The following is an 18,938-nucleotide window of genomic DNA, read 5'->3' as shown; positions in this document are numbered from 1 at the left end:
CTGCGGCCGGGTGCAAGTCTGGTGTTGCAATGTTGCAACCCCGGGGCTCCCGCCTTTATATATACGCTGCTAAAAATAGCCCGCCGCCGCCCGCGCCAATCGGCGTGCGGTACATGGAACGCCGTCGGCGTGGCCCCTCCCCGCGCTTGACCAACGGGAGACGGCGTTACATTCGACGGGCCGGCGGGACGTGCGCTGCCATTGGCCTCCCATGACATCATACGCAGGGCGGAGATTCCGGGCGGAGGGGCGGCGCTTGTGAGCCCCGGAGGTCACGTGGTGGTGGTGGTGGTGGTGGGGGGGAGGAGGAGGAGGGGCTGGGGAACAGAGGGGGGCGGGGCCGCCCGAGCTCCGCTGTAGCTCTCAATAGGGAAGCGCTGCGTTTGACTTGACTGCCTTCGCTGTGTCCATGTATATGAAGTGAGTGAGAGACAAGACGGGGCTCTCTCTCTCTCTCACTCTATCTCCTCCTGGCTGGTTTGGTTCGACCCTCGTTTGTTTTTTTTTGTCTTCTCCTCTTGCAATACTTGTGCTGTGGGAAACTTTCTCGTCTACGTTGAACCATTTTTCTTTTTTTTTTTTAAAAAAGGACTCTTTTTGTTTTTTTTTGCAAAACAAAAAAAGATAAGAGACATTCTGGACAATTACGGTCACAACCAGGCAGCATGGATGTTCTACCGAGATGCAGCATTTTCCAAGAGCTTCAGATTGTGCACGACACTGGCTACTTTTCAGGACTGGCATCACTTGAAGAATATTGGCAGCAGGTGAATGTTAGTTATTTTGAAGGAAGGGGTATTTTTTTTTGTGTGTGTGTGTGTGTGTGTTTAAGCGCCGTGCACAAATGACATGTAATTGTCTGGCTATCTTTATCTCTTTTGAAGCCACTTCACGTTTTGCAATGTTCAACGTTATTTTGTTTCTCTTTCACTGTTCTTCCACGCATATCTCTCTCTCTCTGTGCTGGATGAACCGAGCTAAGGTTTCCTCGCTGCTGCGAAACAGGAAAAAAAAAATTGCACTTGGGATACTTGTAGCAAACTCCAGTCCTCTGACTCAAATTCGCCAGTTGCAGCAACTGTCAAATTGCCAAAAGAGTTTTTTTTAAAAACTTGAGAACTGTATTGACCATTGTCAGCTCATCGAGTCTGCCAAATAAATTAGAGGCACACTAAACAATCTCCGAGACACATTTCCTACGTGTAATGCTATTTTGTACTTAAAAATTTTTTTTTCCTTGAGCGAGATGCCAACCAGAATATATATCTGCCTGTCGTATCCTGGTGGGTCTATTCGCTATTTACAAAATGTAGTTGAAAGGAATGTTGTTTGAAGTAGCTCGCTGTAATGTTTCCCCCGAGATAACACAAATTACCATGAGAATAGCAAAGATAAACCCAGTTCAAATACTCATCATATTTGTCGAAGACTGGGGATGGTTTGAACAGCGCCGAAATGCATATAAACAATTTGTTTAAAGCCCTTGCGTTGTGTAATTGCATGTGTCCCCCAACCACCCTCTTTTCCCCCCACCCCCTGTTCTTCAAAAGAAGCTGAAACATTCAGTACGTGATTGAAATTGATCCAAGTAGTTTCCTTCAGGCATTTGGGATTTGGGCAGGCGGCCAAACTCGTCTTCGCTTAGCCTTGAGAGGCATTTTTACTACAGAGAGAGAAAAAAAACACACAGTTCGGTCTTGCAGCTAATGTGTTTACTGGAAAAGGTTTGGTTATGGTTATGGGGAGGAGACTGTAGCGTTGAAGGCGAAATTGTAACGTTTCGACTTGAAACCGCGTTCTCTGAAAATAAAACCTTAACATCAACGGCCTTCATCGTCTGTAATGAATAAACTTCCTCACTCTGATGCCATGCCAATGCGCGTCTTCCCCAATTTCCGATGAAGTAGTTTGAAATACGAAATGAGGAACATAAATGATCACAGATTCATATGAAAAAAAAATTTTTTTTGTTTCACAATCAATCTGCACTTAACAGTGCAAATGTTTTTTTTTGTGTAGAAAATATGTTTTTATAATAATAAATAATAATAATAATAACATTAGACAATACGAATTAAACAGCACAAACAAAGTGGACATTAAACTCAAAAGTAAAAATATGCATAAAATTTTAATCTAAAATTTTAATTAAATTTTAATGTTAACATTTTTAATTTAAAGTACACTGCGTGTTTCATCTGTGTGGTCTCTCGTCGATTGCAGCCCAAATTCCAAGTGCAAAACATCATGCGTTTCATATATATATATATATATATATTTTTTTTTTCTTTTGAGTTTCCTGCTTTGATTCATTGGTTGCTGTGAACACGGTTGATAAATGCTGAGGCAAGCAACTTGTGGTGTAAAAAAAAAACTGATTAAGAAGAAAAAAAACAGCGTTGCTCACGCCATTCTGCAACCCCCCCCACCCCCCCCTTTCCTTTTTTTTTTAAGAGAGAGAGAGAAGAACTCGTGCAGATGGTAGAAAGGCAAAGGAAGTATTCTTTATAGAGTGGAGAAACAGCGCGATGACTCACGCAGATTGGCCTCGTAGCCTTGTTTGCCAAAGATACCGAGGGAGAGTTGGGTTGGGGAGGAGGAGGGGGGGGGGGGAGAATGTTTTGCACTATGGGACTTCCCAAGAGCATTCCAGAGTAATTTCCTCTGCTGCATCCTGTTGAGCGTTACTTTCCGACGTTGCTTTAAAAATTTTTTTTAAAAAGCCACAAAGAAATTGTATTTTATTCAACACACACACACACACACACACACACACACACTCCAGGCGTTTGCAGTTCGACTATTTGCTGCTCAGACCCACTCCTGAGCACGAAATTCTTTTGAAATAGCTGATGGGTCACGTTCACACACACATAGGAAGCTGCGGTTGTTTGGTAGTCCATCGAAGTAGGGTTGAATCTACTACATACAGTCTGTCTGCGTGTCAGCCTTACTAAATATGGCTAGCTGTTGTCAATTACAACAGACAACAGAAAGTTGGTTCAAACAGGCTATGGGAGGGGGGAGAGGGGGGGATACAAAAACATCCCAGTTCTGTTATTACATTCGACCAGACTGACATAATGACGCCGTCTTGTTTATTTAAAGATACATTAGAATGTTTTAAAAAGGTTATTTTTAAAGGCAAGTCAACTACCGTCAAGAAGAACCTCACTAACTTTTTTTTCAAATTAATTTGAATGTTGTAGTTAGTGATCTCAGCAAAGCTGCTCAGCACATTTTCAGGTCGTGCACCAGTGCCAAATAGTTCTTGTAAACAATGAAAATGAAAGTGCTTGGTCGTTGTACGTTTAAATAACATGATTTATAGAGCGTTTTCGTCTTTGTAATTTAATAAATAGAAACAGCAGACCATTTGATCCCTTCTTCCTGTTCTTCCATTCAAAATGATCGTGCTTCATCTTTTATTTTTTAACATCACTTTTCTGTGGTAAACCCACATCTCTTAGTATCCAAAAGCCTATTGACCCCTGTCTTTAATATGTCAATGACAGAAGCCCAATAATCTGTTTTTAAAAAAAATTATGATTTATCAACTCGTAAGGTCGTAAGTGATGGGAGCAGAATTAGGCCATTCGGCCCATCAAGTCTACTCTGCCATTCAATCATGGCTGATCTTTCTCCCTCCTAACCCCATTCTCCTGCCTTCTCCCCATATCTCCTGAGTGAAGAAAAGTCTTTCTCATTTCTGCCTTGAATGGCCAGCTCTTTATTTGAAGATCATGCCCCCTTGTTCTCGGCACCCAGCCTCTGGGATGCTTTGCTAGGTTTAAAGTTAAGAGATCCCTGTTGGTGAAATAAAAACATAGAAAATAGGTGCAGGAGTAGGCCATTCAGCCCTTCGAGCCAGCTGATCATCCAAAATCAGTTCCCCATTCCTGCCTTTTTCCCCATATCCCTTGATTCCATTAGCCCAATGATTGTGTGTGTGTTAAAGAAATACTGACACGAGAACATCAAAATGGACAATAGATAATAGGTGCAGGAGGAGGCCAGTCGGCCCTTCGAGCCAGCACCGCCATTCAATGTGATCATGGCTGATCATTCTCAATCCAATCAGTACCCCGTTCCTGCCTTCTCCCCATACCCCCTGACTCCGCTATCCTTAAGAGCTCTATCCAGCTCTCTCTTGAATGCATTCAGAAAATTGGCCTCCACTGCCTTCTGAGGCAGAGAATTCCACAGATTCACATCTCTCTGACTGAAAAAGTTTTTCCTCATCTCAGTTCTAAATGGCCTACCCCTTATTCTTAAACTGTGGCCCCTTGTTCTGGACTCCCCCAACATTGGGAACATGTTTCCTGCCTCGAACGTGCCCAAACCCTTAATAATCTTCTACGTTTCGATAAGATCTCCTCTCATCCTTCTAAATTCCAGTGTATACAAGCCTATCAGAATAAATCTGATAGCTGGGATGTGTCTTCATGATTGACTCCAGGGCTTGGGGCAAAACCTTTGGGGAGACTGTGTCCTTTTAGTAACTTCCACACGTTTCTATCTTTCAGACTTGCCTGGAGTTGGAGCGGTACCTTCAAAGTGAGCCCTATGTTTCAGCTTCTGAGTTTAGATTCGATGGACAGGATGACCTCTTGAGCAAAATCATGATGGTCTGTGGGGACAAGGATGAAACGGACAAGAAGAATGGAAACTTGTTGGAGGAGGAGACCCAGGAAAGTCAGAACCTGGAAACTAACAGCTTGAGCTCAGATGTAAGCAGCGAATCTCTGGACAGCTCTGAGGAACTTTCGCCCACGGTAACCTATACCTCAAATCCCTTGAATACTGTCCTGGTGAACTCTGAAAATGTAAACTCTCCAGTTCTTTCCACTCCTCCCTCGTCTCCAGAACTAGCCAAGGAGTCTTCTCCCCAGCCCTGGAGCAACCCGCCAGCAAACACTCCTGAGCTGAATGCAGTTAAAATTCGTGGTGGAAACGCTACAAAATCCTTGGAAAAGTCTAGCCCAGTTAATGGCGAATCGTCACCCGATGGCAGGCGAAGGGTCCATTGGTGTCAGTTCAATGGATGTAGGAAAGTTTACACCAAAAGTTCACATCTAAAAGCACATCAGCGTACTCACACAGGTTAGTAGATGCTTTCATGTGGATCCAGAGGTGTGGATCCAGCAATTGGTGTTGATCTTTCCTTTCAAAAAAAAATTTTGAAATTTTGTTTGTTCACCTTTTGGTTCAACCATACAAAAAAAAGGGTTGCATTAAGTGCAATTCGTCTTTGATGTCTGAATCTGAAGGTGCTTGCAGAATATTAATGCCCAGCCTATGTTCAATAACATGTTTGCACAACCACCTGGACAAGTAGGACTGTTTGCATAGATTCCTTCAAGTGAGATGGCATTAGATGTGATGGGCTGAATGGCCTCTTTCCACGTTGTGTAATTCTATGACACTTAGGGCAGTTTTCCTGCAAAAGCTGAGCTAGGCCTCTTCTGTTTGACATATAAACAGCCCAAACCCAGACAGAGCCTCTTTAAAATGATTGCTTTGATTTTGTTGTTTTGCATGGTATGGAACAACAGTCGAGGAGGCGTATAATTGAAGTGTTGGGCAGTCTGATAAAGGACCCACGTGTGAATTCCAGCCTCCTATGACATTTAGACTTGGCAATCCTCTTTCTAGGAAGAATGTTAGGCAAATTGATGGAGAGTTATTTTTTAGCAAAAGCAGAGATCCTCTTGGTTGTTGGGGTGAAAGGGAACAAGGCAACTGGCAATATACCTCCATTCAGCCATGCATAGATGGGGCAAATCATTTATCATTGCATCAGAGATATGTGTATGAAGTACTAGGGGGGGGGGGTGGGGGAGTAATTGTACAACATGCAGCAAACGCATGGGTTGTTGCATCAAGTCTAAATCACTTGGAATATCAAGCAAGCCGGGGAGCATTTGATCAGAAACTCTTCTCCCCCTAGAAAGAGAATCTGTGGTCACATGGGATCTGAAAGCAGATTAGGAAACGAGGTGATCATATGCAGCCTCTTTGACATGCAACGTTTATAACATCAGAACCAAACTTTACCCAATCCCACCTTCAAATCATTTACAGGACCATGTTTGTTGCAAGTCAGCTTGGTATAATTTTCTGCTTTTTAAGATGCAACTGCTGAAAAGGAATAGATATTTTTTCTGTTTGAGAGGTCGGGGGGTGAGGGGGTTGTGTGGAAGATTATTGATGAAGCAGTCACTTTGCCATGAAATCTATTGCTGATCTGATTTGGTAATCCATACTGCAGATGCTCCCTTTGTAAATGGATGAAGAAGGGTGATTGTTCTCTTGGCTTAAAAAAATGCGTGTTATTATACTTTTCAGTAACGTTCAAGGTGCTGCAACGTATGACAGATACTCGGTCCTGGTCCTTTGTGTCAAAAATACTGCAGTAGGCAGTTTTTTGCAGATTCTTTCGATCACCTGAAACCAATTGTTCACGAGAGTCATTATTGTGTGATCATTTTGAATTTAAAGTAATCAAATTAGTGATGTATTCTTGAAATCTTTCTAACAGCCCAGTGCATAACTTGCCTGGCCTGCTTTAGGATGTGTTGTAGCCTTTTTTTTTTTTTAAACTCACTCTAAATACTGCCCCCTATAACTTGAGTCAAGGCAAGAATTAGTTTCAAAGTGACCTTCTCGAAAATGCAATGTGTGATTTTAGCTTAACCTGAGCCATTGAAGCAATGACTCGTGAGCAAGGGCCTTTTCTGAAAACCTTACTCTTGTCAGGAATGTCACACAATGAATTTTCTGGATACATTCTGCTGCGTGCTGGCCTTGCTCCATTAATGTCGATGTAACCCTGTTCTTAGACAGTTCACACGGAAGGATACAACAATGCTGAGGGAACGAGGAAATGGGCTGAGCTCTGGTTCCTGTGTGGGACCATGAAGCTGACACATAATAGGGATTTAAAACGCTGGAATGCTTGCAAATATCGTAACAGATTTTAAATGCCCCTCTGATTGCTCAGGAAACATAACAGTAGGAAATTCGAAATGACGTTAGTTGAGACACACTGCCAATCAATTGAAATGTTGTTGGATTGAATCTATAGAAAAAATGATATAATTCTCAGAAATTGGTTTAATTGATGTTTTCTGTTTATGTACTGTAATTGGCAACCTCTAAAGCCGTGTTATTACAGAATCGATGGAATAAGATCACACAGTGTAAGAAAATGACTGCAGATGCTGGTACAAATCGAAGGTATTTATTCACAAAATGCTGGAGTAACTCAGCAGGTCAGGCAGCATCTCAGGAGAGAAGGAATGATCTCAGCAGAGAAGGAACGGAGAAGGGTCTCGACCCGAAACGTCACCCATTCCTTCTCTCCTGAGATGCTGCCTGACCTGCTGAGTTACTCCAGCATTTTGTGAATAAATACCTTCGAATAAGATCACATTGTCTACTTGCTGTGTTCCGGTCACAGGCATGTATGAGGCAGCACAGGAGAATCATGCTCTGCTGACATCACGTTCAGTCAAAGCACTCGCTAGTATTGCCCCTGCCAATGGCTTGCTATGTGGCTGGCAGTCCTCAACCAGACATGCTTATTAACATTCTGTGAATAGTTTGCGCATCAGGGCCTTTCATATGTACAGCACTCTAATGTGATTCCACTGTGTTTGCGCTCTTGAAGTAAAAGGTGAAATGGCAAATATTGTCGCTCAAGTGGTTTCTGTGATTAACTGGCAATTGTTAACGAATAACCAGAGCCAACAGCGTGGCTTGCATGACAATATTCCGTAAACCTGGTGACCTTGCCCTCTTTCTCTTTCACTTTGTCTCTCAATATGTCTTTACAACGTCGTTCTCTCGCCCTCTCTCAACAAGCACCAGTATTTATGACTGCAGCTGGCTTCTGGAAGACCACAACTATTAATTTCTAGCTGAAATTTGAATATGCTCGAGATATAGCATCTTTTGGCAAATTACGGGGCACAATGATCAAATCAGCTTGTATTAATGACATGTATCTCGGAGTGCCAGTGGGGGTCTCTTTATTATGGAAAAGGTTTTGCACTGTTTGACGTAGCACATGCTGCAGTTTTCTGAGCCGGGTTCAAGTTGGGTTCGGCTGTTTGACGTGCCCCTATGTTCAATTTCCACAGGTGAAAAGCCTTACAGGTGTTCGTGGGAAGGCTGTGAATGGCGATTTGCACGGAGCGACGAGCTGACAAGGCACTTCAGGAAACACACTGGGGCGAAGCCGTTTAAATGTACTCATTGTGACAGGTATGGGCACACTGCAATCGCTCAATCCAAATGGGCTCAGCTTCCATTTAAGTGTTAAATTTTCACACAAGGTTCACAAGTTATAGGAGTAGAATTAGGCCATTCGGCCCATCGAATCCACTCCGCCATTCAGTCATGGCTGATCTCTGCCTCCTAATCCCATTTTCCTGCCTTCTCCCCAAAACCCTTGACACCCGTTCAAATCCAGAATTTGTCTATCTCTGCCTTAAAAATATCCACTGACTTGGCCTCCACAGCCCTCTGTGGCAATGAGTTCCACAGCTTAACTGCCCTCTGACTAAAGAAGTTCCTCCTTTCTGAAAGAGTGCCCTTTAATTTTGAGGTGATGACAGTGGAAACATCAATAGACAATAGGTGCTGGAGGAGGCCATTCGGCCCTTGGAGCCAGCGCCGCCATTCAATGTGATCATGGCTGATCATTCTCAATCAGTACCCCGTTCCTGTCTTTTCCCCATACCCCCTGACTAAAATCCTGCTAATTTTGCTGCTCTTCATGTTAAATCTGGACTTAACACTGACATAAGTGAATGAATTAATACTTTATTGTCACCATGTGCAAGTCACAATGAAATTCTTTGCTTGCATACCCAAGAGTATGTAAATAGTCGTCACTTACAAGGCGCTGACAAAGTTACAAAGTATCCAAGTTTCACTGTACCTCGGTACACGTGACAATAAACAAAACTAAGACAGAAAGCAATTACACCTTTGTGTGATTCCCTGTGATTGAAATCTTAGTCACTTACAAGAGTTGCTGTTATGGAAACTAAATCGGTTTATCAAGTTAGTTTATTGGAACGTCATGCCAACCGTCATAAAAAATATGAAATAGCATGAAATATGAAATTAAACATGAAAAGGGGGAAAAGTGTTTCATGGCTGAGTCAAAAGAAGCGAATGTTGCTTTGCATAAGTTTTTAGAAGTGGTGGTGAGGAATAGAAACTATAAAAGAGAAAAGAGAATGCTCAAATCGACAACGTGCCAAAAAGCAACGAGCTGCTGGAGGAACTCGGCTGGCCAGGCAGAATCTAGAGTCTGAAGAAGGGTCTCGGCCTGAAACGTCACCCATTCCTTCACTCCAGAGATGCTGCCTGTCCAGCTGATTTACTCCAGCTTTTTATCTTCAGAATCTGTATCATATCATATCATATCATATATATACAGCCGGAAACAGGCCTTTTCGGCCCTCCAAGTCCATGCCGCCCAGTGATCCCCGTACATTAACACTATCCTACACCCACTAGGGACAATTTTTTTACATTTACCCAGCCAATTAACCTACATACCTGTACGTCTTTGGAGTGTGGGAGGAAACCGAAGATCTCGGAGAAAACCCACGCAGGTCACGGGGAGAACGTACAAACTCCTTACAGTGCAGCACCCGTAGTCAGGATCGAACCTGAGTCTCCGGCGCTGCATTCGCTGTAAAGCAGCAACTCTCATTCGGGTTGGCCAAATATATTGAGCATTTTGGGCCGAGAACTCTTTGTGGATTGAAAGACTAGAGGGGAGAAAGCCAGTGAAAAGATCTGAGGGGGTGGGACAAAAGTTGGCAAGTGATAGGTGGATGCAGATGAGATGGTGTTGACTGACAGATGGAGTCAGGTGGTATAAAAGAAGCAAAACACCAGCACTCTCGATGATCAACACAATAATAAAAAATAAATTGATGCCAATACACAGGAGGACCATTTTAAGTGTTGGTTCCCAGGCATAGCTTGTTGCTTTTCGCAAACAATCTTCCAGGCATCACTACAAATTAGCGATTACAGATGTCAGAGGTAAAATTGTTACTGCAATTTCAGCTACGCAGTTGTACTCGGATAATCCAAAACGTATTATCTGGAAGCTCAATAAAATGTCAAGGTTTTGTAATTTTCTTCATGGCATTTTTTAAATCTCCTACTCCACAGGGCATTTGTCCCTTTTATTTAAAGCTGATAGGAATTTTCCTGAGCTGCTGGGAGAGTAGGGGGGTGGGGGGGAAGAAATCTCCAAAGAGTTTGTCCTTGTTATTGATTCATGATTCTTTGAAAGCAAAAGTGTACAAGATTGTGCTTGGGAGGCAAAATATTGAGAGTCTGGCCAACCCGAATGTGACGTTGCAGGTGGTGATTATATTATGGTAAAGCTTTTAATGAAATGCAAAGCAATCGTAGCAAAAAAAAAAAAGATGAATTTAATGCTCAACAGTGAAATGTCAAATAGATGGCATTAAATGCTCTGGGCTCACGCTGTTAGTTATATTGTTACACATCACTTGCCTTCATTACCAGACAGGCTCTTTCAGCTGGGAACACAATAAATGTTAAGACTGCAGCCCCTCTAGTCAACAAAGATAGTTTCATAGCTCAAAGATATCAGTTTACCATCAATGAAGTTGACTACTTGATTATAAAGTATTGTTATTATATTATGGATTTATATGTATATATATATATTTATACATAATAGATCTTTATATGTATGTATTTACAGTGCCCTCCATAATGTTTGTGACAAAGACCCATTTATTTATTTGCCTCTGTACTTCATTTGAGATTTGTAATAGAAAAAATCACATGTGGTTAAAGTGCACATTGTCAGTTTTTATTAAAGGGTATTTTTATACATTTTGGATTCACCATGTTGAAATTTCAGCTGTGTTTATACATAGTCCCCCCATTTCAGGGCACCATAATGTTTGGGACACATGGCTTCACAGGTGTTTGTAATTGCTCAGGTGTGTTTAATTGCCTCCTTAATGCAGGTATAAGAGAGCTTTCAGCACCTAGTCTTTCCCCCCAGTCTTTCCATCACCTTTGGAAACTTTTATTGCTGTTTATCAACATGAGGACCAAAGTTCTGCCAATGAAAGTTAAAGATGCCATTATGAGACTGAGAAATAAGAATAAAACTGTTAGGGACATCAGCCAAACCTTAGGCTTCCCAAAATCAACTGTTTGGAACATCATTAAAAAGAAAGAGAGCACTGGTGAGCTTACTAATCGCAAGGGGACTGGCAGGCCAAGGAAGACCTCCACAGCTGATGATAGAATTCTCTCTATAATAAAGAAAAATCCCCAAACACCTGTCCGACAGATCCGAAACACTCTTCAGGAGTCAGGTGTGGATTTGTCAATGACCACTGTCCACAGAAGACTTCATGAACCAAAATGCAGAGGCTACACTGCAAGATGCAGACCACTGGTTAGCCGCAAAAATAGGATGACCAGGTTACAGTTTGCCAAGAAGTACAGATGCTCCTCAACTTACGATGGGGTTCCGTTCCGAGAAACCCATCGGAAACCGAAAATATCGTAAGTCGAAATGCATTTAATACACCTGATCACGTGGCCGGTAGCGAGCGGCAGGTCGCTGCCGTTTGCACCATCGCAAAGTCAAAGTATCGTAACTCGAAGCGTCGTAAGTCGGGGAGCATCTGTACTTAAAGGAGCAACCACAATGCTGGAAAGAAAGTCTTGTGGACAGATGAGACGAAGATTAAATTATATCAGAGTACTGGCAAGAGCAAAGTATGGAGGAGAGAATGAATTGCCCAAGATCCAAAGCATACCAAAGCAAGAGAGAGCTAGATAGAGCTCTTAAGGATAGCAAAGTCAGGAGGTATGGGGAGAAGGCTGGAACGGGGTACTGATTCAGAATGATCAGCCATGATCACATTGAATGTGGTGCTGGCTCGAAGGGCCGAATGGCCTACTCCTGCACCTATTGTCTATTGTCAACTGTGAAACACAGTAGTGGGGGTGTTATGGCCTGGGCATGTATGGCTGCTGAAGTTGCTGGCTCACTTATCTTCATTGATGATACAACTGCTGATGGTAGTAGCATAATGAATTCTGAAGTGCATAGACACATCCTATCTGCTCAAGTTCAAACAAATGCCTGAAAACTCATTGGCCAGCGGTTCATTCTACAGCAAGACAATGATCCCAAACAACAAAGGAGTTTTTCACAGCTAAAAAATGGTCAATTCTTGAGTGGCCAAGTCAGTCACCCAAACTGAACCCAATTGAGCATGCCTTTTATATGCTGAAGAGAGAACTGAAGGGGTCTAAAACAAGCATCAGCTAAAGATGGCTGCAATACAGGCCTGGCAGAGCATCACCAGAGAAGACACCCAGCAACTGGTGATGTCCATGAATCGCAAACTTCAAGCAGTCATTGCATGCAAAGGATATGCAACAAAATACTAAACATGACTACTTACATTTGCATGACATTGCTGTGTCTCAAACATTATGGTGCCCTGAAATGGGGGGAGGGACTTTGTATAAACACTGCTGTAATTTCTACATGGTGAAACCAAAATGTATAAAAATGGTCTTTATTAAAATCTGACAATGTGCACTTTAACCACATGTGATTTTTTTTTTCTATTACAAATCTCAATTTGTGGAGTACAGAGGCAAATAAATAAATGATGGGTCTTTGTCCCAAACATTATGCACTGTGTATATATAGAATATATATTTGTGTTCTATTATGTATATATATTTAGGTATAATATATATTAAATTACATGTATATATTTACATGTATATATTGTATAATAATAAAAATATATATTATATCTTAATATTTACATCATAAAATATATATTTTATGATGTAAATATTTAGATATAATATATATTTTTATTATTATATAATTTATATGTAATATATTTAGATATTATATTTATATTGTATCACATGCATACATGAATAAATAATATGCATGTATAGATATATTTATCTATTTTTACTTTTTTTAATTTATTTATATATAAGTGTTGTAAAGTGAGGAACAGCCTGACACTGAGATGTGCAAGGCCTTCAATGTGTTCCTTCTGAAGATATATTTCATTTGTGTGCCAGATATGTTAAATTAATGTGATAATTTCTGGGGGGGAAAAACATAGTAATTTTATGAATGGAGCCCAGTGTGTGCTGGACAATTTCTTTGATCCCGACCCAGTGTAAAATACTGTGCGTTTCGGTAGGTGGGTGGATAGGGGAAGAATGAGCTTTTTAAGTGTAGATCGTTTGAGGGGAAAATCGGGAATCAGATGAAACATATTCGTCTTTGCACCGAATACCAACGTGTTGATCCAACCTTGAAGCAATGTATGCCCATGGAAATCAAACCAAAAAAAAACTGCGGATGTTGGAAATGGCTCAGCATGTCGGCCTGCATGTGTGGGTAGAGAAACGAGAGTTAACGCCTCCTGTTGAAAACATTACTTCTCCTTTCTCTACCACCGTAGATGCGGCCTGAACCGAGTACTTCCAGCATTTTCTTCATTTATTACTGAATCAGTGGGTGCCGTATGTTCCTGAAGCAATGTGCTTGGTTGCTATGAGAGCATATTTGGCCTTGACTCAAAATTAGCGCAGATTTAATCCTTTCGAATAAAGTTTCAGTTCATTTAAAGTTTCGGAATGCAGAACTTTGTTTTTCGTGAAAGTAACGTCTCTCTTGTTCTGTCCTCTTGCCCACCCCACCCCTAGGTGTTTTTCCAGGTCTGATCACTTGGCCCTTCACATGAAGAGACACGTCTGAGAGAGTCCAGAGTACAAGTCGGATGGCGATTCAGCTTCACTATTGAACTGCCACACGAGGAGGAACGTATGCTCCAGCCAAAGCATGCCATTTTGCACCCTACCCAGTAGCCTCCAAGATCTTATTTTGTCAGGGTGTTCTCAGAGACCGTGAGAGTGAGAGGCAGCATAGCGACTGTGGTGGACGGCATCTGGGTAACTTTCCTGGATGCATACATTGGCACCTAACCTTGCGAGTGGCTGCCCGAGCCCCTGCTGTGAGCATGTGCACTGAGAACATGGTTGACATGGGTTGATTGTATGATGAGGAAACCAATGACTATTTTCTTGTGGTGAGGTAAGATTGCTTTAAAGTGGGCTGGATGAGTGTGTGTGAGAGAGAGAGAGAGAGAGAGAGAGAGAAAGAGCGAACGAGAAAAGTTGAGAGAGGGACGTGCCTGGAGATGGGATAACCGCCAAATGTCTTTGCTGTTCCATGCCTTAAGCAAGGCACTGAATCTGGACAGGAGACCCACCCCTTTCCCGTGTGAGAGGAGCTTTTGGTGTCTGGTGCAGCTGATAAATGTGCAATGTGTCGAGCGAGTAGCCTTGTTCACTTGCTACAAAAAAAAAAAGCTAATTTGTAATCCATTGTATAAGCTGTGTATTAAGGATATAACACAACTATAACTTTCATGATAAGCAGAAAGGTGTTGCATGATTCTGGGGATTGTACACTTTCTTTGTAATTGGGGACTGCAATTTGATTCCAATGATGTGCAGTTTAAAGGAGAGAAAAAAAAAAAAAAGATCGGTCTGGGCAAATGTTACATAGAGTAAAGGAAGCCTCGACTTTTTTTTTGGTTGAATACCACTATAGCTTAGCAACTGATTTACTTATGCAGCTAATTTTGGTCTTTTTATTTATGCCTGAGGACTAATTTCTGGTTTCTAAATGTTAATGCACTGTTGACATGAAATAATGGTGCCTTATGAAAGTGACCGTGCTGCAGTCAGTGTAGCAATCTCATGTGGGTCACCAGACAGGGGGCTGTGGGTGACTTGGGCTCCATTAAGGCTCCCTATCACATGATCTTGTATTCTATGCCTCTTTCTGTCTTTGACATGGAAACAATAATAAAAAAATACTTTTCTTTAATTTTCTGAGTACAAAATGCCAATTTTTGTCTACCCAAGTATTAAATATTAGTTTTATTTTTTTATTTTGACTGAATATAATGTATTAAAATGATCTATTGAGTATATAGTAATTTCATTGAAGGTGTTCTTTTTATATTATATTAAAAAAAAATTATATTGATGTGCTGTCATGGTAACACATTCCTAGTACTCTTGAGCGTTAAAGATGACCATGACAAATCGCTTGGCTGTAAAGCACTGTTAATTCTGAAAAAGCATCTTCACTTTAACCCTAATGTAGTAAAATGGAAGATTTATAATGGTTAACAGTGACATTGGAGGGACTCCAGCATGGGATGAATCAGATAAAGTGGCTCTTTGGGTCCTTTGCTAGCACTAATTTCCTTTTGTTAGCCTGCTGACTTGGCACATTAGATATTGAGCTGTCTGTGGAGTGCAATATCTTAATTTGACCCATCAATGGACCGGCTGAGATGCATTTCAACAGGCAAGTGAAATGCAGTTGTGAAGTCTGACGAGAAAAAAAAGCGCTGACTTGAATTTTAATTGCCTGGGTGATTTTAAAAAACGCACAAAAAGTCATTGAACATCAGGAGCTAGCTGCTGCTGATTAAATTGTTGCATTCAGTGTGGACTTTGGTGGTGCTGATGGTGAGGAATTAGGAGGGTTGGGGGGTGGGTGGATGTTACTATAAATGTTTACACAAACACATGGTTTTTGAGGGAAGAGACATGCAAACTTTCCCTTCTATGCATTTTTTTATTTGCCAAAAACCATAGGGGCAGCTGCTTTTTGAAGACAATTTACAGCATTTTTTAAAAACTTGGCATGTGTATGCAATGCTCTACCTAGTTGTAACAAGCCACTAGGTATGAATACCATTGACAGAAAGTTAAAAAAAAAAAACTTGAATCAGCTTGTGCTTTTTAATGCAATATGTATAAAATGGTTGAATTCACTGGAAGAAAGGTTAGGCCATGTACTATTTTTCTATTAACTAGCCGATGAACAGTGTCCGCACTGTTCTGTGGATAATGGAGCCTTAATGAAACCATATGACCTTGGGTTGCAATTAAAATTGTTCTTATTATTGATGTTTCACGTTTCTTTTTAAAAGCCCTGTTTATCTCCAACCTCTTTGTAAAATTTTGTTATTTGAAATCTTTTTACAAGGTTTTATTTGAAATTGTTTTTTGCAAGATTGTTATATTTCTGTATGAATGTATTTTTTATTGTAAAACAATGGAAAATTCTTAACAGAATGCACCCGTCTTGGCTTCGTTTCTTCCTTGGTCTCTTTGATCTTTTGAGCTCGTTTAATTTCATATTTATTTTAAACCCGGTCCTCCTCTTGGCGACCATCGTCAATCTGTCTGATTTGCAATTTTAACCTTGGCGCATGTGACGTTTAATAATTCAGCGTAAGCCCAGGCCAGCATCCTGAGTGATGCCACATTGATGCAGTACCGATAGACCACTGCAGCCGCCACCAAAGTGGAGCGACAGGATCTGGGTTTGACATTTCTCCATCCTTGCATAGTGAGCGCCTGATTGCAATCACATCTCTGCATTAATGTCTTTCTGTTAGCCGAGCTCCTTTCGTGGAGATCAAATATTGACTTCCAAAGGAATGGAAGCGCAAGATTCAAACAATTCCCAACATGTCAGTATTTTGTCACTTACTGAACGCAAGCTGAGGTGATTTTTTTTTTCCCAATCTTCCCCTGCCAGAAAAAAAAGGAAGGAAAACAACTGGAACAGATCCAATTTCCAGCCCGGCTAACAAACGTGCATCTGAGCCGCTTAGAACTGATGATGCATGAAACAGTAAGTTTACTGAGGGCTACAGGTGAAAAGAGGTTTGGTTCGAATTTGGCTTCCAGGCAGTATTACGAAAGCTTTCTGCTGACACATTTGAAAATGAGAATTCCTCCCATAATATATGGGATCCATTTAATAAGATAGGTATGACCAGGACAGATCAGCACTTTTGAAGCCTAATTGATAATGCTTTAATGCTGGCAGAGTGTTTTCTTCACTTCAGTGTAGCGCTGTCGACAGTAATCAGTCAGAATACATTTGCTTCCACTTCTCATTGCCGACTTGCTCTGAGATATTTTCGTCATTTCAGCAAGTTGCTTTTAAGAACTGACGCGATTGCATTCTTGATTGCATTATGCAAATCTATGTAAAAGAATGAAAGATGAACAAGAGGAATAATTCATAGAGATAAGCTAGTTTCAGCTTGATCTGGTTTAAACTATTCATTCTTCTACCACGATACTCATTGGCTGCTTTCTCTCTGACACTGAAGGATAAAGCCAAAGGTGGAATAAAATAGCCAAGTCATTGTTCTGTCAATGGTGACCTCAACTTTTCCAACTTTAAAAAATGTATTCTAAAAGGTAATCTTAAAAAGGGAATAAAAACAATGTGGTGAGATATTTATTGTGGTATTCAGTTATGTTTACAGTACCAGAGAAGATTAACAGGATATTAATGAAATAGTTATAATTATTGTACAGGTTTGAGGAATATAGAGGAGAAACATAATTCTAATGGTCTGCAGCATGAGGGTTAAGCACCGAAAGATTAGTACCAGGAGTACAAAAGAGAAGTTTTAAAATTATTTTTTTCATGTGGGATTATACAAGCATGGAGACATCACTGTGGATAGACACACAAACCCAGTGGGTCAGACAGCATCTCTGGAGAAAAGAAATGGGTGGTTTTGGGTCGAGACCCTTCTTCAGACTGAGTCGGGGAAAGGAAAACGAGAGACATAGACGGTGATGTAGAGAGATGTAGAACAAATAAAATGGCCAAGGGCAGAAAACGCTTGTTGGAGTTGTATACAGACCACCAAACAGCACTAGGGAGGTTGGGGATAGCATCAAGCAGGAAATTAGGGGTGCGTGCAGCAAATGTACAGCAGTTATCAAGTCAAGTCAAGTCAATTTTATTTGTATAGCACATTTAAAAACAACCCACGTTGACCAAAGTGCTGTACATCTGATTAGGTACTAAGGAAAAAAATGAAACATACAGTAGCACACAAACAGTTCACAGTGCCTCCTCAATGAGCCTCAAACGCTAGGGAGTAGAAATAGGTTTTGAGCCTGGACTTAAAGGAGTCGATGGAGGGGGCAGTTCTGATGGGGAGAGGGATGCTGTTCCACAGTCTAGGAGCTGCAACCGCAAAAGCGCGGTCACCCCTGAGCTTAAGCGTAGACCGCGGGATAGTGAGTAGCCCCAAGTCGGCCGACCTGAGGGACCTGGAGTTAGAGGTGGGTTAGAAGATTTTTGATGTAGGGGGGGGGGATGTCCATTTAGGGCTTTATACGTGAATAGGAGGAGCTTGAAATTGATTCTGTACCGTACAGGGAGCCAGTGGAAAGAGGCCAGAATCGGGGTGATGTGGTCCCTTTTACGGGTACCCGTCAGGAGTCTCGCTGCGGCGTTTTGGACCAGTTGCAGGCGGGACAGGGAAGATTGGCTGATCCCAGTGTATAGGGAGTTGCAGTAGTCTAGGCGGGAGGAAATGAAAGCGTGAATGATTTTTTCTGTGTCGTTGAATTGGAGGAAAGGTTTGATTTTAGCTATGGTACGAAGTTGGAAGAAGCTGGCTTTTACCACAGCGTTGACTTGCTTATCAAATTTTAATGCAAAGTCAAATATCATGCCGAGGTTTTTGACATGCGGTTTGACTAGGCAGGATAGGCTTCCAAGACTGCCTGTTATCGATTTGATGGAGTCGGGGGGGGGGGGGGGGGGGGCCGAATAGGATGACCTCAGACTTGCTCTCATTTAATTGGAGGAAGTTCTGTGCCATCCAACATTTTATGTCCTCAAGGCAGTGTAAGAGGCTGTTTAAATTTGACTGGTTGTTGGGTTTCAGGGGGAGGTAAAGCTGAGTGTCATCGGCATAGCAGTGGAAAGAAATGCCGTGCCTTTGAATGATTTG

The 18,938-nt window shown here is 41.6% G+C and overlaps 1 protein-coding gene across 2 annotated transcripts; it reads left to right on the top strand.

Annotated features, from left to right (window-relative positions):
- The first annotated feature begins 349 nt into the window (after positions 1 to 349).
- On the top strand, positions 350 to 14,971 carry LOC144608008 (Krueppel-like factor 6). 2 transcript variants are annotated; one of them, XM_078425242.1, is made up of 4 exons: positions 350 to 767; positions 4,527 to 5,103; positions 8,145 to 8,268; positions 13,783 to 14,971. In XM_078425242.1, the coding sequence occupies exons 1-4, from the start codon at positions 666 to 668 to the stop codon at positions 13,832 to 13,834; spliced, it is 855 nt and encodes a 284-aa protein (XP_078281368.1). In that variant the 5' UTR covers positions 350 to 665; the 3' UTR covers positions 13,835 to 14,971. The 2 variants fall into 2 exon arrangements, with proteins under 2 accessions (XP_078281368.1, XP_078281360.1); XM_078425234.1 differs by having other exon boundaries at positions 350 to 773.
- Positions 14,972 to 18,938: the final 3,967 nt, after the last annotated feature.

The sequence above is a fragment of the Rhinoraja longicauda genome, chromosome 2 (genome assembly GCF_053455715.1).
Source record: "Rhinoraja longicauda isolate Sanriku21f chromosome 2, sRhiLon1.1, whole genome shotgun sequence".
NCBI lineage: Eukaryota > Metazoa > Chordata > Chondrichthyes > Rajiformes > Arhynchobatidae > Rhinoraja > Rhinoraja longicauda.
The sequence above is the reverse complement of the archived record's forward strand: the minus strand, read 5'-3'. Positions and strand labels throughout refer to the sequence as shown.

Bases quoted from the DNA above. Each gene is read 5' to 3' on its own strand.
- LOC144608008 (XM_078425234.1), top strand. From the start codon at position 666: ATGGATGTTCTACCGAGATGCAGCATTTTCCAAGAGCTTCAGATTGTG. The intron at 774-4,526 runs GTTAGTTATTTT...TCTATCTTTCAG, and splicing joins AATATTGGCAGCAGGTGAAT to ACTTGCCTGGAGTTGGAGCG. The intron at 8,269-13,782 runs GTATGGGCACAC...CCCCACCCCTAG, and splicing joins AAATGTACTCATTGTGACAG to GTGTTTTTCCAGGTCTGATC.